The 22,754-nt window shown below is 44.4% G+C and overlaps 1 protein-coding gene across 11 annotated transcripts in view; it reads right to left on the reverse strand.

Moving 5' to 3' along the window:
• EP400 (E1A binding protein p400) overlaps positions 1–22,754 on the reverse strand; it is a 522,955-nt gene that overhangs the window by 418,649 nt on the left and 81,552 nt on the right. For all 11 annotated transcript variants that reach the window (XM_078667964.1, XM_078667963.1, XM_078667968.1 and 8 more), the window contains exon 4: positions 18,941–19,048. In XM_078667964.1, the coding sequence (XP_078524090.1) occupies positions 18,941–19,048 (108 nt within the window). The remainder of the gene's footprint in view (positions 1–18,940; positions 19,049–22,754) is intronic.

Genomic DNA, 22,754 nt, shown 5'->3' on the forward strand with positions numbered 1-22,754 from the left:
TCAAGCTATTTTTAACACCTACCACTCCATTCTGACAAATGAACTTAAGTTGGAAGGAACAGGTGTTCTGGTAATTCAGAAAGTAAATGAGCAAAGACGCCTTTAAATCTAGTTTTTATCTCGACACATTTGGTGCCTGTTCAAGGACAGATGTCAAATCTCAGTTTGTCTTTTTACTAATAATTTCTTATCTTAAAAGGGGGTTTAGTTTTCTTTCTTGTATTACAGATAGAGCTTTTAGGTTTTAAAGGATGTAACATATCAGATTTTGTTTTCTAACACACAACATTTAAACAGCTTGTAAATAAATAGTACAAGTATTTTAAAATATAACAGTAATTACGAAGGAACATTTATTTTGTAATTCCGAAGTGTGAGGTAAACAAAGATTTAAAGAGGAGCAAAACAAATCAGAAAACTTGACTTGGTAATGTGCGAATGACAAATATTTGCATAAAACTCAATTTCCAAACATTATACACTACATAGTTTTATCAGTAAAACCCACTTCATGGGAAATGTGTTGGCAATTTCAATGGAAAACCTGGTGACTGCAAATAAGTGTGCAACCAATTCATGAGTCAGGAATTTATTTATTATAAGTGATGGTTTTTAAACATGATTTGAGAAGTATTCATGACCCCGCCCTGATGACAATGTGGTTAATGAACAAAGAGGAAAGCTAGTGGTTATTGGTATCCTATATGTGGCTAGATTTGTATTATATATGGAGCAAACGTTTAGTCTATTAAATCAAACATAAGTGTTTTTGTACAGCAGACATGTTGATCTGTGATAAAGAAATAAATGGTGGCTCAATGAATTAAATATTTGCTCAGGATCACATATTTCAAACCACTTTAAACATCAAGAGCAGATTATTTAAGTCACTCGACCTGCAAGTTGAGGAACATTTGAATGATCTTTCGAGGTCTGCTATACTCATTCTGACTAGAACTATAGCTTCTAAAATAAACCTGTGCAGGCTGATCAGATATGGAGAAATATTTTTTGATAAAGCCACCACGAGTCACCATATGTCGTCCAATTTTTCGAGGGCTGAGATGATCCTGCGAGGCCAGCTAGAGTTGCATATCCTCTGTCTAGATGGGATAGCCGCAGAACCTGTAGTATCAATCTGATGTTCTAAAATGTGGTCATTCGCTTTGTTCTTCTTGGGGCTGATTTAGCTAATCGAGCAGCATAGATCCAGCGGACTGGTTTAGGTTAGGAGATATTGACAAAGGTTTTAGATATTCCAACCAAGAGTGCATGGTTAAAGTTTGGTAAACTGGAAGGAGCAATAGGAACTGTGTATTATTCTGGTTAGGTTTCTGTAAAAAGGCATCAGATGTACAGGTCAGTAAAGAAAAACATGACAATTAACTAGAAATTACAAACTCAGGTTGGTGGATATGAGCTGCTGATTTTGAGTGGAGGATTTTATTATCTAGAAATTACAAACTCAGGCAGCTGTATAAGAGCTGCTGATTTCAGTGACGGGATTGTATTATATAGAAATGAAATGAAATGAAATGAAATGAAAAATTGCATTTGTATAGCGCATAACTGCCCTAGGGCCTCGCAGCGCTTGAAGATAAAATGGTTTAGCGCAGGCTCGGGGCAGATCAGCAGGATTTAGCAAACAAATGCGTTTTCAAGGCCTTTCTGAATGAGAGGAGGTTGCTATTTCCTCGGATGGCAAAGGGGAGGGCATTCCAAAGTCTGGTCGCCGAATGGGAAAAAGAGCGGCCACCCCAACGGGCTTTGTTAATTTTAGAGGAGGTGGCCAGCTGCAAGGTACCAGACCGAAGGGGGCGTGCTGGGACATAAGGCGTGACCAAAGGGTGCAGAATCGCTGGGCCTACACGGTGAAAGGATTTGTGCATAATGCACAAAGCTTTAAACTGCACTCTGGCAGCCATTGGGAGCCAGTGGAGGTCTTTCAGAGCCTTCCTCGCCGACTGCCGACGGGAGAGATTGAACAGTAGGCGGGCCGCACTGTTTTGTGTGACCTGAAGCCTCTGCAGTACCGAAGCCGGTGCTCCTAGGTAGAGAGCATTCCCATAATCCAGGCGAGAGAGAATCAGGGCCTGGACCATGGTCCTCCTCGCCTGGAAAGGGAGCAAAGGGAGCACCCGCCGGAGCATCCTCATTAGTCCAAAGCAAGTGGCGGCAGTCTTAGTAGCCTGGACCGAGAAATCAAGGGCGGTGTCAAGCCAGATCCCGAGGCTCTTTATCTGGGACTTGGGGGCAGGAGGAGCGCCAAGACATGGTGGCAGACGGGTGCAAGAGCAGACGGGGAGGGATTTCCGAGTAGAATGATGTCTGTCTTCTCCCCGTTAAGCTTCAAACAGGAGGCTTGCATCCATCTGGCAACAGCCTCTAGACAGGGGCCTAAGGTGTCGGATGATCCATCTGCGTGGTCTAACGAGACCACAAGCTGCGTGTCATCCGCGTAGGTGACTATACGCACACATTTATTACAAACTCAGGTAGGTGTATGTGAGCAGCTGATTTTGGTTGGATTGTATTGTATTATCTAGAAATTACAAACTCAGGTAGGTGTATATGAGCTGCTGATTTTGGTTGGATTGTATTGTATTATCTAGAAATGACAAAGTCAGGTATGTGTATATGAGCTGCTGATTTTGGTAAAATTGTATTATCTAGAAATTACAAACTCAGCAAGATGTATAGGAGCTGCTGATTTCAGTTAGGGGATTGTATTATCTAGATATCCAAAACTCAGGCAGATGTATAGGAGCTGCTGATTTTGGTTGGACTGTATTATCCAAAAATTACAAACTCAGGTAGGTGTATATGAGCTGCTGATTTTGGTTGTATTGTATTATCTAGAAAATAAAAACTCAGGTAGGTGTATATGAGCTGCTGATTTTGGTTGGATTGCATTGCATTATCTAGAAATTACAAACCCAGGTATGTGTATATGAGCTGCTGATTTTGGTAAAATTGTATTATCTAGAAATTACAAACCCAGCAAGATGTATAGGAGCTGCTGATTTCAGTTAGGGGATTGTATTATCTAGATATCCAAAACTCAGGCAGATGTATAGGAGCTGCTGATTTTGGTTGGACTGTATTATCCAAAAATTACAAACTCAGGTAGGTGTATATGAGCTGCTGATTTTGGTTGGAGGATTGTATTATCCAGAAATGACAAACTCAGGTAAGGTGTATATGAACGGCTAATTTTGGTTGGAGGATGGATTTGGCTGTTTCATGATCAGCCATTTTCAACCAGTCAATCTGTGAATTTCTGTAATCCATATGCTTTAGGACTTCTTCTCCAATGAACAAGTGTTTGTTGAGGACACAGTTTTAGTTGGCAATTTACTGCTATTATAACAAGACTATACTCAGCCACTAGTACTCTGTAGGTCACACCAGGTGGGTGAATGCCTGAGAACTGACTGCCATGTAAGACAGGATCAGAAACTGTGTACTAGAACAAACAGTCTCATAAAATAGATCCGTTTTTTAATATATTGTGGGCAAAGTTATCAATGAGGGTAACTAACCCTCTTTTCTTATGCAGTAGAGCTATTTTTCTATTGCTTCGAAGTACTCTAATTTAACTGCAGCCACTAATAAAATATACAAAATTTGAGTACTCACAAACTGGACAGATTGATTGAAATGCTGCTGGGGAATTAATAGTACAGAGTAAAAATTTAGAAGGTGTTTTTTTAACAGAATCGTGGCATGATGAGGTGTCAGGGCGAATAACCCCCTGATGTTCCAAGGTCCTACCCACGGGCTGAGGAGTATAAAGGTTACCTTCAATGTAGTATTTTTTTTCTTTTTTTTTATTAAAGTTTTTATTGATAACAACACAGGACATTCGGCAATCGCGTGATACAGATCATGGATGTAAAAATTGATTAATATACCAAATTGACATTATAACACAGTGCACAACCAGCAGTCTGATGTACAATACAAGTAGTACAGTATTCATCACCTTCCCTCCCATCCCTTAATCCTCCAAACCACTGTCCGCTTCTATTGTAGGTGGCTCGCACAAGTTACCTCTAAATTTGTTCCATGCCCCCCATATCCTCTCCCATTTCCTGGGGCATCCCCTGTGTAAATATACCATCCTTTCCGCCATCATTGCTGCGTCTAGGTCTGTACACCAATCCCTCAATATTGGCATTCCCTCTGCGCCCAAGCATCTTGCTATATTGCATTTGGCGTACATCATACTCAGCGTCGCCCAGTCCTGGGTGGGGTGTGAAAGGTCATTTGGTTCCCATAGGTTCAAAAGACAACATCTGGGCTCTGGGGGGAGTGTCACCTCAACTACCTGTGAGATAGTTCTCATAATTCTAATCCAGTACCCTGCAATCTTGGGGCATTGCCATATGGTGTGATAAAACGTTCCCACCTCACCGCATCCCCGCAGACAGAAGTGGTGCGTCGCTCGCCCTATTGTGTACAGTGTATCTCTCGTGTAGTATATACGATGCAGCAGCTTTAGTTGCACTAGTCTGAGTCTGGAGGGTATGACAGCTTCTCGTGGGGAGGACAGTGTAGTCTGCCAGTCCGCCTCATCGAAGTCCCCAACGTCAGTCGACCATTTGAGTTTCAATTTGAGTGTGGGGTCTGGAGTATTGTTAACCAGTTTACGGTAGGTAAACAATGTCGCTTTCTTAAGCATGTGTTCTGTGAGCAGCCTGGACCTGATCCAGCACGGTCGCTCCCCCCACGCTCCCTGATCCCAGCTCCTGCTCACGCTCTGGCTTGCTGGTGAGACCGAGACTGCAGATTTGGAACTGATTCAATTTATTTAAATCACCTCGCGCTGTTGTATATCTATTTAACTTGACTCGCGCTGTGCATTAATTATTTATTTCGACTCGCGCTGAGATTTAATTATTTATTTCGAGTCGCGCTGGGATTTAATTATTTATTTACAGTTGCGCTGGGATTTATTTAATTAATTTTACTTAACGCTGGAAACTGATTTGTGCCCCCGGTGCCGTGGTGCATCTGCTGCCCCTGCCTTAGTCTCCCTTTGACCCTCCATCTTGTTTACTCGCTCCCTGGCCCGCCCCTCCTCCCTGCTACCGCCTCCCAGCTGCTGCCCCTCCCACCCACGAATAGAGGGCTCCCTACCTCCTCTGACGCGCTGTGACTACCTGGACCTGATCCAGCACGGTCGCTCCCCCACGCTCCCTGATCCCAGCTCCTGCTCACGCTCTGGCTTGCTGGTGAGACCGAGACTGCAGATTTGGAACTGATTCAATTTATTTAAATCACCTCGCGCTGTTGTATATCTATTTAACTTGACTCGCGCTGTGCATTAATTATTTATTTCGACTCGCGCTGAGATTTAATTATTTATTTCGAGTCGCGCTGGGATTTAATTATTTATTTACAGTTGCGCTGGGATTTATTTAATTAATTTTACTTAACGCTGGAAACTGATTTGTGCCCCCGGTGCCGTGGTGCATCTGCTGCCCCTGCCTTAGTCTCCCTTTGACCCTCCATCTTGTTTACTCGCTCCCTGGCCCGCCCCTCCTCCCTGCTACCGCCTCCCAGCTGCTGCCCCTCCCACCCTCCGCCCCCCTCCACCATCCATTTATGGCCAATGCCCCCACGCGCAGCGTCCACGCGCTACGGCCGCGCCGAAGGCGCGCCAAAGGTAAGCCCGTCTACGCCCGTCCGCGCCTGGACCGCGCCTAGCGCCAGAGCCCCTGGTCCTCGTAATGCCCACCCCTCCCGCATTACTTACGATGCCACCACCCTCCTAGCCCTTAACCCCGGCCGCTCCCCCAACTGCGTCCAAGCCGCCCCTGGACACACCCACGGACCCTTTTCCTGCTACTCCTGCAAGTTCGACGGCACCAAGAACAACTCCTCATCCACGAACACACAACAGATATCCGATCCCAACCACCTACAATGCATCCTGCTCAACACCCGCTCGGTCCACAGACACGCCATTGACCTCTGGAATCTACTCGACACCATCTCTCCGGACGTCGCCTTCCTAACAGAAACATGGATGAATACCTCTTCAGCCCCAGACATCACCATTGCCATCCCGGAAGGCTATAAGATCACTCGCAAGGACCGCACCGGCCACACAGGAGGAGGCATCGCTATCGTCCATAAGAAATCCATCCGCATCTCAACCAGCTCAGACGTCAATCTCGCCAACTCTGAACACCTTCACTTCCAGATCCACATCGACCCCAAGACCACACTCAGAGGCACCCTCCTTTACAGGCCACCAGGACCCCGCGCACAATTTAGTGAAGACATCACGGACTTCATCACTCCACACGCGCTCCCCTCCGAGGACTACATCCTTTTGGGAGACCTCAACTTTCACCTTGAAAAGAACAACGACCGCAACACCACCACCCTTTTGGACAACCTCGCAAACCTCGGACTTAAACAACTTGTCACTACCCCCACCCACATCGCAGGTCACACACTCGACCCCATCTTCACCTCCAGCAAGCATGTTTCCTTCAGCCACACCACAGCTCTCCTTTGGACTGACCACAGCTGCGTTCACTTCACCTACAACAAGCCTACATCCAACAACCACCCCCGACCCACATTACAAAGAAACTGGAACAAAATCACCATCGACCAGATCTCATCATCGCTTCTTCAAAAGCCCCCCGCCCAATCCTCCAACTCCGACCAAGCAGCCACCAACCTCACCCAATGGCTATCCAACAGCGCCGACACCCTAGCACCACTGAAAAAACGACAAATCAAACTAGGCAGCAAGAAGACCTCCTGGTTCAACGATGACCTCAAGAAATCCAAGAAATTCTGTCGCTCCCTCGAGAAGGCCTGGAAAAAAGACCCAACCACCAGCACCAAGGACGCCTTCAAAAACGCCACCCGCATACACCACCAACTAATCCGAAATGCCAAGAAAGCAGCCTTCAAGGACCGTCTAGATAACAACACCCACAACAGCAAGGAATTATTCAACATCGTCAAGGAATTTACCAACCCATCAGCCAACTCCAACGACATCACCCCCTCTCAAGCCCTCTGCGACTCCCTAGCCTCATTCTTCTACAACAAAATTGCAGACATCCACAACAGCTTCGACAACCAACCCGGAGATCAACACACCCATTCCCCTGCAGGACCCCCTCCCCCCCTGAACATCCTCAATGACTGGAAGCCAATCTCTACTGAGGACACCATCCGTCTGATGAACTCTATCCACTCAGGATCCCCCACAGACCCTTGCCCTCATTACATCTTTAACAAAGCAGACTCCATTATTGCACCGCACCTCCGAGACGTCATCAACTGCTCCCTCAACTCCGCAACCTTCCCGGAAAGTTGGAAACATGCCGAACTCAGCGCCCTCCTGAAGAAACCCACAGCTGACCCCACCGAACTCAAAAACTATCGCCCTATCTCACTCCTTCCATTCCCGGCCAAAGTCATCGAGAAAGCTGTCAACAACCAACTCGCCGCATTCCTCGAAACCAACAAATCCCTCGACTCCTCACAATCCGGCTTCCGAGCCAAGCACAGCACCGAAACCGCCCTCATCGCTGCAACAGACGACATTCGGACTCTACTGGACAATGGAGACACAGTCGCCCTCATCCTCCTCGACCTCTCCGCAGCCTTCGACACAGTCTGTCATAGCACCCTTTTACAGCGCCTCCGAAACGTCGGAATCCAAGGAAAAGCACTGGAATGGATCACCTCGTTCCTCACCGGAAGAACCCAGAGAGTCCGCCTTCCACCATTCAAGTCAGAGGCTACTGAAGTCATCTGCGGCGTACCTCAAGGGTCCTCTCTCAGTCCCACCCTCTTCAACGTTTACATGAGCCCCCTCGCGACCATCGCACGTCAACATCACCTCAACATCATCTCCTACGCCGACGACACTCAACTGATCCTATCACTCACCAGAGACCCTAACACAGCCAAAACCAACCTACACGAAGGAATGAAAGAAGTAGCCGAATGGATGAAGCACAGCCGTCTGAAACTGAACTCGGACAAAACAGAAGTCCTCATCTTAGGTACCTCCCCCTCTGCCTGGGACGACTCCTGGTGGCCAGAGGCCCTTGGAAAAGCACCCATCCCGACGGACCACGCACGGAACCTGGGCGTCATCCTGGATTCCTCACTCTCGATGAACAGACAAGTCAACGCCGTCTCCTCATCTTGCTTCAACATTCTTCGCATGCTCAAAAAAACATTTCGCTAGATCCCTACCGAAACTAGAAAAACAGTCACCCACGCCCTGGTCACGAGCCGACTGGACTACGGAAACACCCTCTACGCCGGCACCACCGCAAAACTCCAGAAAAAACTACAACGCATCCAGAACGCCTCAGCCAGGCTCATATTAGACATCCCGCGTAATGAACACATCTCTGATCACCTGAAAAACCTCCACTGGCTCCCCGTCAATAAGAGAATCACTTTCCGGCTCCTAACCCACGCACACAAAGCACTCTACAAAATCGGACCCGAATGCCTCAACACACGACTATCCTTCTACACCCCCTCCCGCCAGCTACGATCCTCCAACCAAGCCCTTGCCACTGTACCTCGCATCAACAAAACCACCATGGGAGGTAGATCCTTTTCCTACCTAGCAGCTAAAACTTGGAACTCACTTCCCACTCACCTTCGCCTTACTCAGAACCACCCAACATTCAGAAAGCAACTCAAAACATGGATATTCGACAAGTAACTCCCCACCCTTCTTCAAGCGCCTTGAGACCCTCCGGGTATGTAGCGCGCTATACAAATCTTTTGACTTGACTTGACTTGACCTGTCCTCCGGGGGGGTGGCCTCAGGTAGTTCCTTTCCCTGGGGGATCACCGACTCCAGGGCATGCTTGATCTGCATGTACCGAAATCTCTTAGCTGGTGCCATATCGTATTGGGCCTGCAGCGGCGCAAAGGGTATGACTCCACCTTTCTTCCATAAGTCCCGCACTGAGGATATCCCAATGAGATCCCATGCCCCGAATCCTCTGCTGTTGCGGAGTGTGCCTAGGCGATGCGCCGACCACAGGGGGGTCATTTGGGTAATAAGATCAGAGCATTTCAGCCGGGTCTGCACCGCATACCATATACTGGCAGTATGTGCCGTTGGTCCAATAAGCGAGCAGGAGCGTTTTTTATCATAGATTGCAGCCAGGACCCCCGCTTCACCTAACTCGTACCTATCCGCCTGAAAGGCCGGCTCCGTGTGGGGAGTATGCAGCCACTGATTGATGATTTTCAAATGAGCTGCCCAATAGTAAAGCTGCACATCCGAGAGGGCTATCCCGCCGTCATACCAGCTAAGGATCAGTTTAACCTTAGATATATGCGCAGGTTTGTTAGCCCACAGAAGGCCTGAGACCATTGCATCCATATTCTTAAAGTATTTAGTGGGGACCTGAAACGGGGCATTCTCTAGCACATGGAGGAATCGGGGGACGGTGATCATTTTAAATAGGGCTGCTTTGCCCAAGAGGGTTAAGGGCAGATCTCGCCAATGAAGCACGTCTCGCCTAAATCTGTCAATTATAGGGGCTAAGTTCTTGGAGAAGAAGGTTTCTGGCTCAGGTGTCACCCAGATGCCCAGGTATTTGAAGGAATTTGTCCTTGACCCCAAGCGGACAGTCCTCCGGTAACAATGGGGCTGGGCCCTTCAGAATGAACAATTCGGACGTAGACCAGTTGATAGTATATCCGGACGCCCGGCCAAAAATTTCACAGATGTTTAGCAGTGACAATATGGAGCGTCTTGGCGAAGTCATAAACAGCAGCACATCGTCTGCATAAAGGGAGATACGGTCCTCCCAGGTTTCCGTCCAATGAAGGCCCCGAATCATGGGGTCCCACCGGAACCAGGCCGCCAGCGGTTCAAGAGCCAGTGCAAATAGCAATGGAGACAGGGGACACCCCTGGCGCGTGCCCCTCCCCAGCTGGAAATCTCTTGAGATGTGACCGTTCGCCACCACGTGCGCGATTGGGCGCGTATACAACAGCCCTACCCAGGCTCTGAACTTGGGGCCGAAGCCCAAATGTCTGAGGACTGCGCAATGTAGTATTTTTAGAAGAAGAAAAAATTGATGTGTGGTATCAGAGGTCACAGCAAAGATTCCACAGACAGAGGTGACAATGAGCAACTGATCAGGCCCAAGTCAGAAATAGCAGCAAGCTGCAGTGCATGTTGGGGATGCCAGCAATCTTCCGACATGTAATACTGCCTTCAGAAAGCCACACACTTGGGTGAAAATGTCATCTATGAAATGTGTCTTGGCAGCAAGCAAGATGAATGCTGTTTCCTAAACATGTGATCAAGTCACCTTTCCATGTCATGATACAGCGGCGTGGGCCACGGAGTGAAATAAACTGAAAAGGTGTTATTAACAAACTACTGATCAAATCAGCCTTTAGAAGGTGTTTGAATCAGCCTTTTGAAGGCGTGTGCATCAGCCTCCATTTTAAACAGTACTGTGACACCATTGATCTTCTGAACACAAGGAGTCCCTGAAAAGATCCACAATTACCATACAGAGTGCACATCACCACTGCTCCTATATCATCCTGGTGTAGTCAGTGAACGGATCATATGCCTGTGATAGGACATACATCTTGATCAAATACAATAGCACTAAATGTAGTTCCCCTTCTTTTAACCCCAGTAACAGCACCATCAATGATTCTGCTCTGCTCTGAAATAGGGAGTGATTATTGTTCAAACACATTTATTTTCTGCTAGAAGCAGGGAAAGGTTTTTATGTCAGTAGAAATTGGGCGCACTGCTAGAAATCAAACGCGCATGGGTGTGCAAAATAGCAATCATAGAGAAATGGTGCAACTGGGTGAATGGAAAACCAATGAAACCACTCAAAGGTCTAACCAGAACACTGGCGAGATCCAAACTATTTGAACAGATACCCTATGCACACACATAGAAAGTACATATAATAGTCATATCATTGGATAGGTACAAAATCACAAAGGGTAAGGTGGCAGAGAGACAAAGGAGTCCTGTGTAGACTGAAATCCTCAGTTCTTTATTATCATGACAGAGAAACAGCAGCCAGCCGACACGTGTTTCATCGCTCTTGCGAATCTTCAGGGCTTGAGCGCTACTGTATACGTCAGGGAGGTCACTCAACCGGTGATACTTCCGACCCGGTGGGGCCCTTGACCAAAGTAAATGAAGACAAAACTGTAGCGAAAGTCACCTCCGATTAGGTTGTATCGGACAGGAATGATGCGAAGAATTTCTTGGTGACCGTAGGGATGCCCGAGTATAAAAGTAAACCCACTGTCAATTGTCTTGAGTCATGTCCTTTTCATTAAGAGTTAAGAGTAGGAAGTCCCCAAATAGTAAAATGGAAGACGTAGTCGAAAGCGGTAGACGCGAAGTGCGCGCCGGCATCCAGAAGCTCCCGGGTCACAGTGTTCCTGGTATCGGACATTTATTTTCTTTCACACACTTGCTGACAAAACCCAAAAGGTGCTACTTGAAAAGGTAAAAAGAAGAAACAACAGAAATCCTCCTGGGCAACCAGTTGCTACCAATAAAAAAAATCTCCAGTGACAAAGCGGTATATAGGGAAGGAGCTCAAACATCAAAATTATGCATGGATAACTCCAAGACGAAGAAAAGCGTGGACTAATGCCACCCTCAAAGCAAGCCAAGAAAATGTATGTATCTATTAGGTAAGGTCAATCAATTTAAGACACCAGTGTGGAAGTCGCATCTTCCTACAGTCCTAATATGCCAAGGAGTCTTGCACAGGGGTTATAATTCTCCTTTCAATGTTTGGTGTGTTTTTATGAGAGAACGAATGCACACCCAGAAAGTGAAGTAAATTGATAAAAAGCATCTATGCAAGGCCAGGTAAGGCAAAATACTCAGACAATATACTAATGCAGACTAGAACAGGACATTACAGAGGTGAGGGCTGGGGAAAAATGTATAAAAATTGTCAGTGCCATCTTTATTATTTTTTTAATTATTTTTTAGCAGATTTATATAGCGTGAACTCGATCCAAAGGTATTGGAGAGCTTTACATGGGCACCAGTTACGATACACAAGGACACATTCATTTTTTTTTTTTGGCAGGCACAGGGAGATTAAGTGATCTGCCCAGAATCACAGGTTGTGGAGTCGACCCAGGTGCTCTAAAATTGGTTTCCCAGCTGCAAAGTCGGCAGCGTAGCCGTAAGCCACATCCTCTCCCCAATGTTATTAGCCTCTTATTGTAAGATAGCTGTTTTCTCTTGTGGATGCATGCTCAATTAATTTATATGTGTAGGAAGCTGGCTCTGTAATAAGGCAAGTACGTTTTTAATAAAAAATACTTTTCACTTTGAAAAATCGACACTTAGAAACTTTTCAGCACAGTCCAATGTTATACTAGGGGGGAAACAATATCACGGTTAAACAGGTAAGTAATGCACTTACAATCCCAGTCTTCAGAACCAAAAGTCAGCAAGGGCCAGGGGTCAAGTGAGTACCAAAACTGCACCACCAGCGGCATGGGGGCAGCCGGGTGCAGAGCTCAAAATCGGATTTCGTCCCAATGCTTTTCAATGGAGACTAGGGGTGCCTGGAGCCACATTGCTTGCAGGTAGGTAAATCGGTTGGGGGCCAAGCTTTGGGGGTTAGCACCAGCATAGGAGGGGTGGGGGGCACAAAGCAGCACCAAACATACATCATCAGCCGCATATGGGTGGCCGGGTGCAGGGTGCAAAATCAGCGTCCGGCACCCAATTCTTTTCTGTGGAAATTCTTCTTTTGGCAAGCAGGCTGCAGGCATGGCACCGGAGATTGCAGGAGGGAGATCAACAACAGCCAAGGTAAGTAGAGATGTAGGGGGTCAAAGGGGCACTGGCGATTCAGCTCACCAAGGCCATGGGGCTTTGGGTGCAGGTGTGTCTTTCGACGTCAGAGTCTTCTTATTGGAGCCGGTCAAGGTCGGGGGAGCCTTTGGATTCACACTGCAGGCGCTACCGTGGAGATCAGGAGAGGTCAGCCAATGCTGGACACAGGGTTAGGATCGCTGGGGAGACTTCGCTGCACATGTGAGCCACTCAGGCTCGGGCTGTGGGTGTCCGTTGCAGATCCGGGGTCCTTGGAGCCTGTTTCTTCTTGGACAGGTCCACATCCACAGGAGATTGGAGTCTTGGTAGAAGGCAGCAGTCTTCCCAGCAGTTTCGGAGGTCTCTGGCTGCAAGACTGGTCACAGATTCGCAGAAGCTAGACAGGCTGGTAGGGCTGGGTCCAAGGCAGTCACCGTCTTCAGTCTTCTTGAAAAGTGTGCTTAACTTCGCGCCTCCTCCACCAAAGCGGTGGAGTTGGCAAAGGAGGGCACACCTCCCAGCCTATGTAAGTTTTCCCACCCAACGGGGGGGTTTAAACCGGGGGCAGCAGAGGCTGGGAGTCGCATTACAAAGGCAGCAGGCCTTTGAAGCTTCCCCTCCAAGCACTAGCCTATCCTGGGGATGAGGTTTGACACCTCTGCCCAGGATGTGCATTGTTTCTGGTCCCAGAGAGCAAAGGCTCTCCACCCAGAGGTCCAGAAACATGTCTATGTGTGGCAGGCTGCCTAAAGCCAGTCAGTGCCCACACCAGGGTCGGTAGATTTTCAGGGGGCACCTCCGAGGTGCCCTATGAGTACATGTTTTAATAAATCTCACACTGGCATCAGTGTGGGTTTATTACAAGGAGCTGTTTAGTTCAAACACTTCTGGATTCAGTGAAGCCATCATTGTGCTGTGGAACTCGAGTGGTCAAGTTCCCAACCGATGTACTCCTCTATGGCTTCCCTGGCACTTGCAATATTTAGGAATAGACCCCAATACTGTAGGGGCATACCTGCCTATGCAGATAGGCACACACCCGGGATATAGTGCACTCGGCCTTAGGGTTGGTTAGGCCTGCTAGAGGGGTGAGGGCTCGAAAAGTAAAAAATTGTTACTAGGCCTGAAGGTCTAGGAACTTCCAAAATCTACTGGACCTAACTGTAATGCACTTGACCTCTGTGAGCAAATGTTACAAGTCAACAATATTTAAAGGCATTTTTACTGCTCATTCACTTTGTGAGCAATAAAGATGTTTTTAAATCTTGCTATCTTGTCACATTTGCTCTGCTTTTAGAGAGGTCAAAAGCCAGTCTGTCTTCCTACTCGCCAGTAAGGGCGAGCAGGACCTAAAAATAGCTCGCCCTAATCAAATCTGGCTCGCAAATGCAAGCGGGTGAGTGGATTTTTCGAGCCCTCGAGTGACTTACCTATATCTTAGGCAGTGCTAGCTGGCATGGCACACAGGCCGTGTGCCATGTTGACGTGGTCACTTTTGATCCTCGCAGGGGCAGTAGGATGCTCTTAGTGAGCAGGTCCCAGGGAACACTCTTCAGGCTCCAGGCCCTAGGTACCCAGGGTACCACTTACTAGGGACTATGGACAGGGGGCAGAATAATTGTGGACATGTTTTTAGGGAAAGAACACTGCTACTGGGAACTTGGACAGTAGGGACCCAGTACTCTACAGTCAAAGGTGCATCAAAAGCCAGGCAAAAATGTGTGGGGGGGGCTGCAACAGAACCCCATTTTCTCACAATATGCTTTTCCAGTAGCATGGCCTGAGGTAGAAACAAGATCGGGCAAACATTTTTTTATTATTTTGGGGTCCAATCCATTTTTTGTTTTCTTTAGAGCGTATGTAACTAGTGTGAATTTTAAATATTTTTGACATTTCTCCTGTTTGGTGATGCATTAGGTAGAATTTTTATTTTTTAAAGATATTGTATGGAGTTGCCTGAAATATGGAAAGCAACTTCACAGGGCACGGATCAGAAGGATATATTGATTTTAGTTTAACCTAAGTTGTTTCAAACTCTTCCACGGATAAGGGGGAGTGGGCCGAAAGGGTGGTAGATGTAGATCTAGGTACCGTATTTGCATTTGGACAATTGCCATGATTCATTTTTATTATTAATGAATGGATTTTGTTTATAAAGAAGTCATTTAATGTAAGCCACAAAAATTTAGAAAGAATTATTTCCTGAGTGGTTCTGGTAATTGTGCAAGATTCTTGATTATTTGGAAAGCGTTTTTTCTGGGAATTCACCAATGTTGAGATTTTGGTAGAGTAGTCGACCTGCTTGGTTAATTCTTTTATTTTTACTTAAATTATGCCATCGCTGATTTCCATAATAATATTAGAGTGTCGTCACATGCTTGTCTCCATTAATGTTCCACTTGAAGTAGTTTGATTTGTTTGTTTCACATCTGGGGTAAACAAAGCAGCATCTGGTAAGTAACAATCGAGGCAACAATATTCCCAGTTTGTGAAACTCATTTCAGATAAGCTGTGTAATTATTATCAATGCTACTAGATTCCACTGGGCATTATTACTTAAGTGCATTTGAATGTTTATGTCCACTCATTTCCTATCTCACATTAGTATACATTCTTTTTTTGGTTTCAGATTTCGTCTATCAAAATGTTATTACGAATTCAACAATACAAAGATCTGATGAAAAGCAAGATTCAAGAAGTAGATTATCAATAAGATAATTGATGTTGCAGATGTGGTCTCAGGTAGGGCCTTTTTATGAGTGGGAATGTAGACTCTGCTGGAGAGACTATGTACGTCTAGTAATTGAGAAAATTCTTTAGTTTTACCCTCAGGTGGAACAACTGCCAGGTAGTTAAGATTACCAAAACCTGGGAGTCTTATCATCGAGCAGAAGGAACAAACTAGATCAAGGTATACCGCTGGAATATTTACTGTACAGTCTGGCAGCCCATCTGTGACTAAAAACAATAAGGTATTAGGAAGGCGAAGCGATATGTAAAAGTAACTTCTCTACATGGTAACTGTAGGCACAGGACTGTGAGAGGTACCAACTGACTGTTTAAATATGGCTACCTCACCGCCACTGCATTTGGTTTTAAGCGTATCTTGTTTAAATAGCCTATACCCAGGTAGAATGACATCCACAATTTTTGGCAAACTTCTATCTATTAACCATGTTTCAATAGTACGTACTATATACACATTATTAGACATGATGAGTTTATAAACTCGCCTTCACGGTTTGTTAATGACCAGGCATTTAGGCAAATTACAAATGTCGTATTAATCTTCTCAGCGGTGTACTTCGTGCTGGAGATGAGAGGACAGGAAGAGCGTGTCTCTAGTCTTTTTAAATCATGCAATATTCTATGATTGATGGGAAAGGTTGCAAATTGCAGTGACTTTAAAAAAGGCAGGGAATAACTGATGAAACTGAATGCTGGTCCCTGACCTAGACAAACATGTCTCAGGCATGGCCCTGCATCAGGCCTGCTTCTATGGTCTGACTGGTCTTGACGTATGCTCAGGAGTAGCAGCTCTGGTGTTCAATCCCTGGCCTGCAGAACCAGAACCCAAAACAGCTGCTGTAAAGTAAGTCAGCATGCAAAAATCACAAATTTTTAAAGGGAGAATCACTTTTAAAAAGAACTTTTAACTATATCACCTCAATCAATGTATATATTTCCAAACAGACCATAAAGTATCAATTAAACCAGGTAAAAATCTTGCTGCAATAGATATATTTAAAAAAAGCTCCCCAGCAACGTAGTAATAGTTTAAAATGCCCAATCGATTACTCTACCAGAGTTTCAAAAACAGCAATATTTTATGCTAACTCAAGGTTGCATATCAGGCCTGCTTTAAAAGTCAGATTGGTCTTTGCACATGCTCCGAGCAGCAGTCCAGAGCTAGACCGCACACCCATAGAGCCCGAATCTAAAATGTCAGCTGTAAAGAAGGTCCATGCACAAAGTACAAAACAACACATTATTAACAGAGCCACTATTAAAACAAACTTCAAACAAAAGCCCTTCAATAAATTCATAAATTACAGAACAGGAACTGTAACAGGTTAAAATCTTTTGGCATTGGATATACAAAATACCCCCTGTAACTGTTTAAAATGCCCAATCGACACCATAGCACCACTGAAATCCTTGAGCAATCAGCAAGAAGAACTCTAGAATTACTAAGGCCATGGTTAAGGAAAGATTTACTATGCTAAATGAAGAAATTAGATGTGCAAGGGCAAGTCATTTAACTTCAGTTCTTAACTATCTGCCTATTTCAACAATGCATGTGACAAAGCAGTATTTAACCTGGGTAGAAAAACCAGAACGCTGATTTTATCTTACAAGGCTCAGGTTAAATAGAATTTTTTTGTTGGTTTCCATATAACCTGGCTCCTGGTTTGAATTTCTTCCGATTTGCCCAAGTAACAACTCCTCATCGTAAACAACGCACTTTATACTTTTTTGCACTTTATACAGCAGCTTGAGAAGGTGCTTTTTAAGACCACTTTCAAAGCATAAGCACTTTTCTTCACAGCAAGAGGGATTGATTTTTTAAAAATATTTAGAACCCCCTATGGTTTGTTTCTAAGTCCTCAACTACATTTTATCCACTTTAAATCTGAGGAGGAGGTATGCTTTATAAGGATACTTATTTTAGCTCTGATGAGAATGCTAATAGTTTTAATGAGCACTAATCACTATGGGTGTCAAATATAGCATTTTATATGTTATTTTTTAAGTTTATATAATTGGGTAATGTCATATTTAATGAGGCTTTACATTTGTTTTAATCTAATGTGCAAAGCTTTTTAATAATCTATGAATCCGAAAAACTAAATGATGTATTATGTACTTTAATTGTGTTTTTTTATGGCCATTGAATAAAGACTATTAAACTAAACTGACTCTAGAATTGTGTCAAGTGGGAGCCAGCGGAAGTATCAGGTGCAGGAACTCTGGTATACTTAACACAGCCCTTTCCAATGCATAGCATAGTGTGTACAATTTTTCTTTTGAGGATGAGTTTTTTCTTTAAAAAAGTAATATCATTTCCTAGGATGTTCTATGGTGTGTAGCACACAAATTGCAGAACTCAAGCAATTGATGCTAACTTCACTGGTTAAGGTATTTTTCTTTCCTTTCTTACTGTGAGCACATTGCAAATATATCATGACTCCAGTCTGTACATTAGGTACGAAGGCAGTTTAGGCAGCGTTCTTTGTGCTCTGCTCTGCCTTCCTTCCTCATATTATCTCTCAGCCTACTTTTCCTCCCAATCTGCCCCATCTGCCCTTTCTACATGCTACAGGTAGAGTTCTAGGTTTGGTACAGGGTCACAAGGGAGTACCCACCAAGGGTATCCAGTATGGCACCTAATGGTAAGGGCAGAGAGATACAAAAGGCAACCTTCGTATATCAGTCTGTTAGGGCTTTGAAAGGGCCTAAAGTCACAGACCATGGCCCTTTTGCCCCAACTCCTGCTGCGGTTTCATCTCGTACTCCCTCTCTTAACTAACATGTCATTCGTACAGGCACTCCTGAATGGCACGTCGGCTGACTACAGCCAGGGAATAGACCTCTGTGGCTCCAGTGTTGTCTCTGCATAGTATTTCCTGGTGACCTATCAGTGCCGCTCATGACTGGACTTCTGTCGCTCCTGGGTTGACTCCACAATGTATTTCATTGGTATCACTACTGCCAAATAATTTGTAAATGCCTGCATGACCACTTTCATATTCACACACATGACCAGTTTAGGGGTGCATGCACAATCACCTGATAAACCACGTGCATGACACACTGCTACCTGCCTCAGGACACACTGCATGATAGTTCTGTGGCAGCTTTATATAACAGACTGCATGATAAAGAGCATGGCAGACTGCTTACAAACTGTGACAGCGGCATGAGAGGTAGCATGGCAACTTCAAACACAATATCTACAACAAATATCTCCAATGTTAAGCACCACACAGAGAAGTGTGATGCTTGTCTGCTAATCACTTCCGTGCCTCATCAGGCATATGATGAGCCATTTGAATGCTTCTGCAACACAATAATCTCTACAAATACCTTGTGCTGTCGGCATCAACTGCTGCAGAGATACTCCTGATGCCACTCCTGGATGCTGGAACACCATTCCATGGCGGTTCACATCTAGCCGTGGCCTTTTAGATGGATCTGTAACATTAAAAGGATATCAGACTTTTTTCAGAATAGAACAGTGGATTACTCCATGTCAAATATATATTTCCCAACACATTTCACAAAGCTAATGAAATAAAAATAATTGCTATATGACAGATTGTTTTTAAAATGCAGTGTACACCTTCTGTGTAAAGGTGGTCTTTGTGTTTACATTTATGTTCTACTTGACAACTATTACTTTGTTTCTCACATAACATAAGTTAATGAGTACGGTTTTAATTTATAAATCTTTGCACGCCAGACATTACTCAAGTAATCCATGATGCAATATTTTACAATTACTCAAGCAAAACATTCCTCCATGATCTAAAGAGAAGACGTTAGTGGCAAAATGTAGGCACAGGGCATGCCAACATATGGAAGAGAATCTGCAACTCTCACAGAGTACACAGACAGCAGCCTAGGAAGCAGACTGTGTATATCCATCTACTGACATATAATGCTGTAACACTTAACTGTGCTATATAACAAAGGAAAAATAAAGTGAATAAGATAGCAGTGACTTAAAGAAAACTACTTATAGGGTAAGCTGGTAAATGCCCAAGCTCATGTCCCCAATAAGGACCAACTGAGCAGAAGAGGCAACCTGTCGGAATCTAAGAATAATAGTTTCATAACACAGAGCTACTGGAGCCTGGACTCGCAGAACTCACTGTTAAAGAAACCTGCAAACAGAAGTGTTTAGCCCCTGTCATAGACTTCATGGATCAGTAGGAAAACAGGAAAGGCGGAATAACAAAAATTACAAGGGCATCAGGGATCAAACATCGCTACCATATTCACCATTTCTGTACAGGGGACAAACTGTGACAACAGCCCCAATGAGGGACTCTGTGAGGAGTACGATTTCTCTGGGAGGCTCAGTTTACAAACCTTTCCAGAAAAATAGTAGTTACTTTTATTAAGAGCACAGACCACAGCAAAGAAGAAAGACTTGCAAACTGTACCTCCTGCAATGAGCTCAGGAATGGAAAAAAAGAGAACCACCCAAAACAAAAACAAATTGGCCTGTAATGAAGTAGATAATGAAACCGTTAAAAATCACAGAATTTTTCAGCTAACTAAAACACTGCTATAGTTGAAATAAATATGGCAGCAATATTGACTATGATATGTATATGTAACAAGGACTTCAAGATTTTGAAAATCACCCTGAAATTGGCCTTGAAGCATCTACCCTGATCAAAGCCCATTGAGGAATTAAGAAACAAAATGATATTAGCAGCAGTGCCTAGGCACAATGACACAGCTAACAAGCCACAGAATATTCATCATATGTTGTTATTTTTTAACATTATAGAAAAATGTGACAGCAAAAATTGGAAATTCTCAATAAATACATAAAATAATTACTCCTGGACCCCGTGCCATATTAGTTCTGAATCAAATGCCCAACTAGTGCAGGGTGGAGGACCCAAAAAGACCACTTCAAAGAGGCAATTGGACAATACATTTTGTTACAGTTTAGTACCCATTACCTATAACAACTGCTGTTTGACTACCATGAATAGTCAGCCTCTTGACATAGCAATAATAATAAAATGCTAAAAAAAAAAAAGCTTAAGATCATCACTGTTTTCCGCCAAAAAGGATAGTATCATAGGCAATTATCAGAACACTATCTGTTTGGTGCTTTACCGGGGGGACATCAGCTCTGACCACCATTACAACCGAAGACAAATCATGCAACAACAAAAAGATTAACTAGAGTTGGGCCGGGACATTTCTCTATGTAAGGCTGTGGAGAATGTTCATCAATTCACATTTTTATCCCAAATACTATCAGAGTAATATCATCAAAGTAGAGTCTTTTTTTAATTAAATTAAAAAAATAACTTTCCTTAAAACGAACATACTTTTCTATCACAACGGAAATTGAAGATAGTTGTTCAATGGTACCAATGCTGGCTTGAATTGAAAAAAAATCAATTATATTCTAACCAAGAGGACATTCGGCTATCACTCACTGGGCACATCTTCCCCTTCAGTACCTCAACATCACTGCGGGCCCACATGAGACTCACAACAGGCAGCGCAAGAGAAGGGAAATTGCGGGTCAGGGAAGGAACGGACTGACCCCCAGTGCCCGCAAGAAGTCCAGCTGCCCTGCGTAAAACGAACACAGCTTGCCTCTGAAGTCCAGCATGCCGAGGGTAATCATTCACTCTGCATTAGGACATTCCAAGGAGTGGTGAAACACAAGTGGGTTCCTTCAGCACCACAACCCTCACTATCACCATCAGCCCAAACAAAGAAGGTGGTCAGGAAGAGCGAGGGAGTGGGCACAGCAGATTCAGGTAGGGCTCACTGACCCCCTAGTGTCTGAAGGAAGTCCTGCCCTCAGCCAGAAGTACTACCTTAACCAGTTTGCCAGAGAATCCCAGCCTGGTGTTTCTAGCTAAGCTAATCTTAACAAAGAGCATCGCCCTGAACCCCTGCCAAAATATACGATCTGTAGAGGAGTGAAATGCCTACACCAATGATCTAAAGAGGTAAATGAAGGACTAACTCCCCATGCGCTTACTGTTTTTAAACACTTATTGGAGTAGTACAAACCACCTTTCCATCATATTCCAAAACATAGCTCAGACTTTCTGAGCTGCACTTATAAGCCTTACTGTTTTCTGCTCCCTTGTAAAGTGATATTTGCACTGCTGACTCTACAAAGCAACATGTACTATTCAGCTTAACCTAGACATACCACTCTTGAAACTGCCTCTTCATGGTCGGTGCTTTCTGCTACTACACACAAATCGATGGAACTGAAGCATTCCATGCTGTTAAAATAACTACACAAACACCAAACCCCCTTTAACCTGGTTAACTGTGTTCGCCCGCGAATATCACTATGTTACTACCCAAGTTTAAATGCTTTACTGTGCTCTCTCCTCAAAGGAAAAAGCCCATTTTCAAATAAAAATGTTGCTTTCTCCTCCATGCTCAAATATCTACAACCTATCACTAATAGCCAATGACACTGCTTCATACTACTCACGAAATATCACAGCTATACAACATACCGTGAATCAACTATTTCGTGCTACACCACAACTCTCCCATAACCCCCCTTCAAGACCAACCAACAAATACATTCTAAAACGTTACCACAAAATTCACACCTGACCTGATTCCACTCATCAAAACTATCAATCCATCCTTGGCAAAAAAGGGGTGTGAAATTCCAATTGGTTGATGCCGAAGACATATTGTTTGGGGTCAAGAACAACAAGTCTTCGTGTTCATTTTGTCCACTATACAAGCATATCCAATGCCCTGCAGCACAAATCTGTTTTGGGAGCTTGTCAGTGGAGCCCTTAAAATGAGCAATACTGGGTAAAGTAATATCACTATCATTATATGGGCCGACTTACTTACTACTGACTCACAAGTTAAATAGGAACCATAGAAAGTCTTTTTTTCAAAAGACTCTTTTGGGCCTCCCAAACAGTTTGATCACTCACGCGGTAAGTTTGGAATTAGGTATCGATTTTTAAACACTCTTAGCTCGTTCTCGAGCCATAAGCGTCCCGTATACCATTAAACCTATCTCCTGTAGTTCTCGAGCCCCAAGGTTCCTTTATAGCATTCAACTTATCTCCTTTTTAATGCAGAAAAATATTATTCAAAGGCCTGATGATCTTTCATGGTTCATGGTAAAATTTGTAAGTAATTCCGATTT

This window comes from Lissotriton helveticus, chromosome 11 (assembly GCF_964261635.1).
Source record: "Lissotriton helveticus chromosome 11, aLisHel1.1, whole genome shotgun sequence".
Classification (NCBI taxonomy): domain Eukaryota; kingdom Metazoa; phylum Chordata; class Amphibia; order Caudata; family Salamandridae; genus Lissotriton; species Lissotriton helveticus.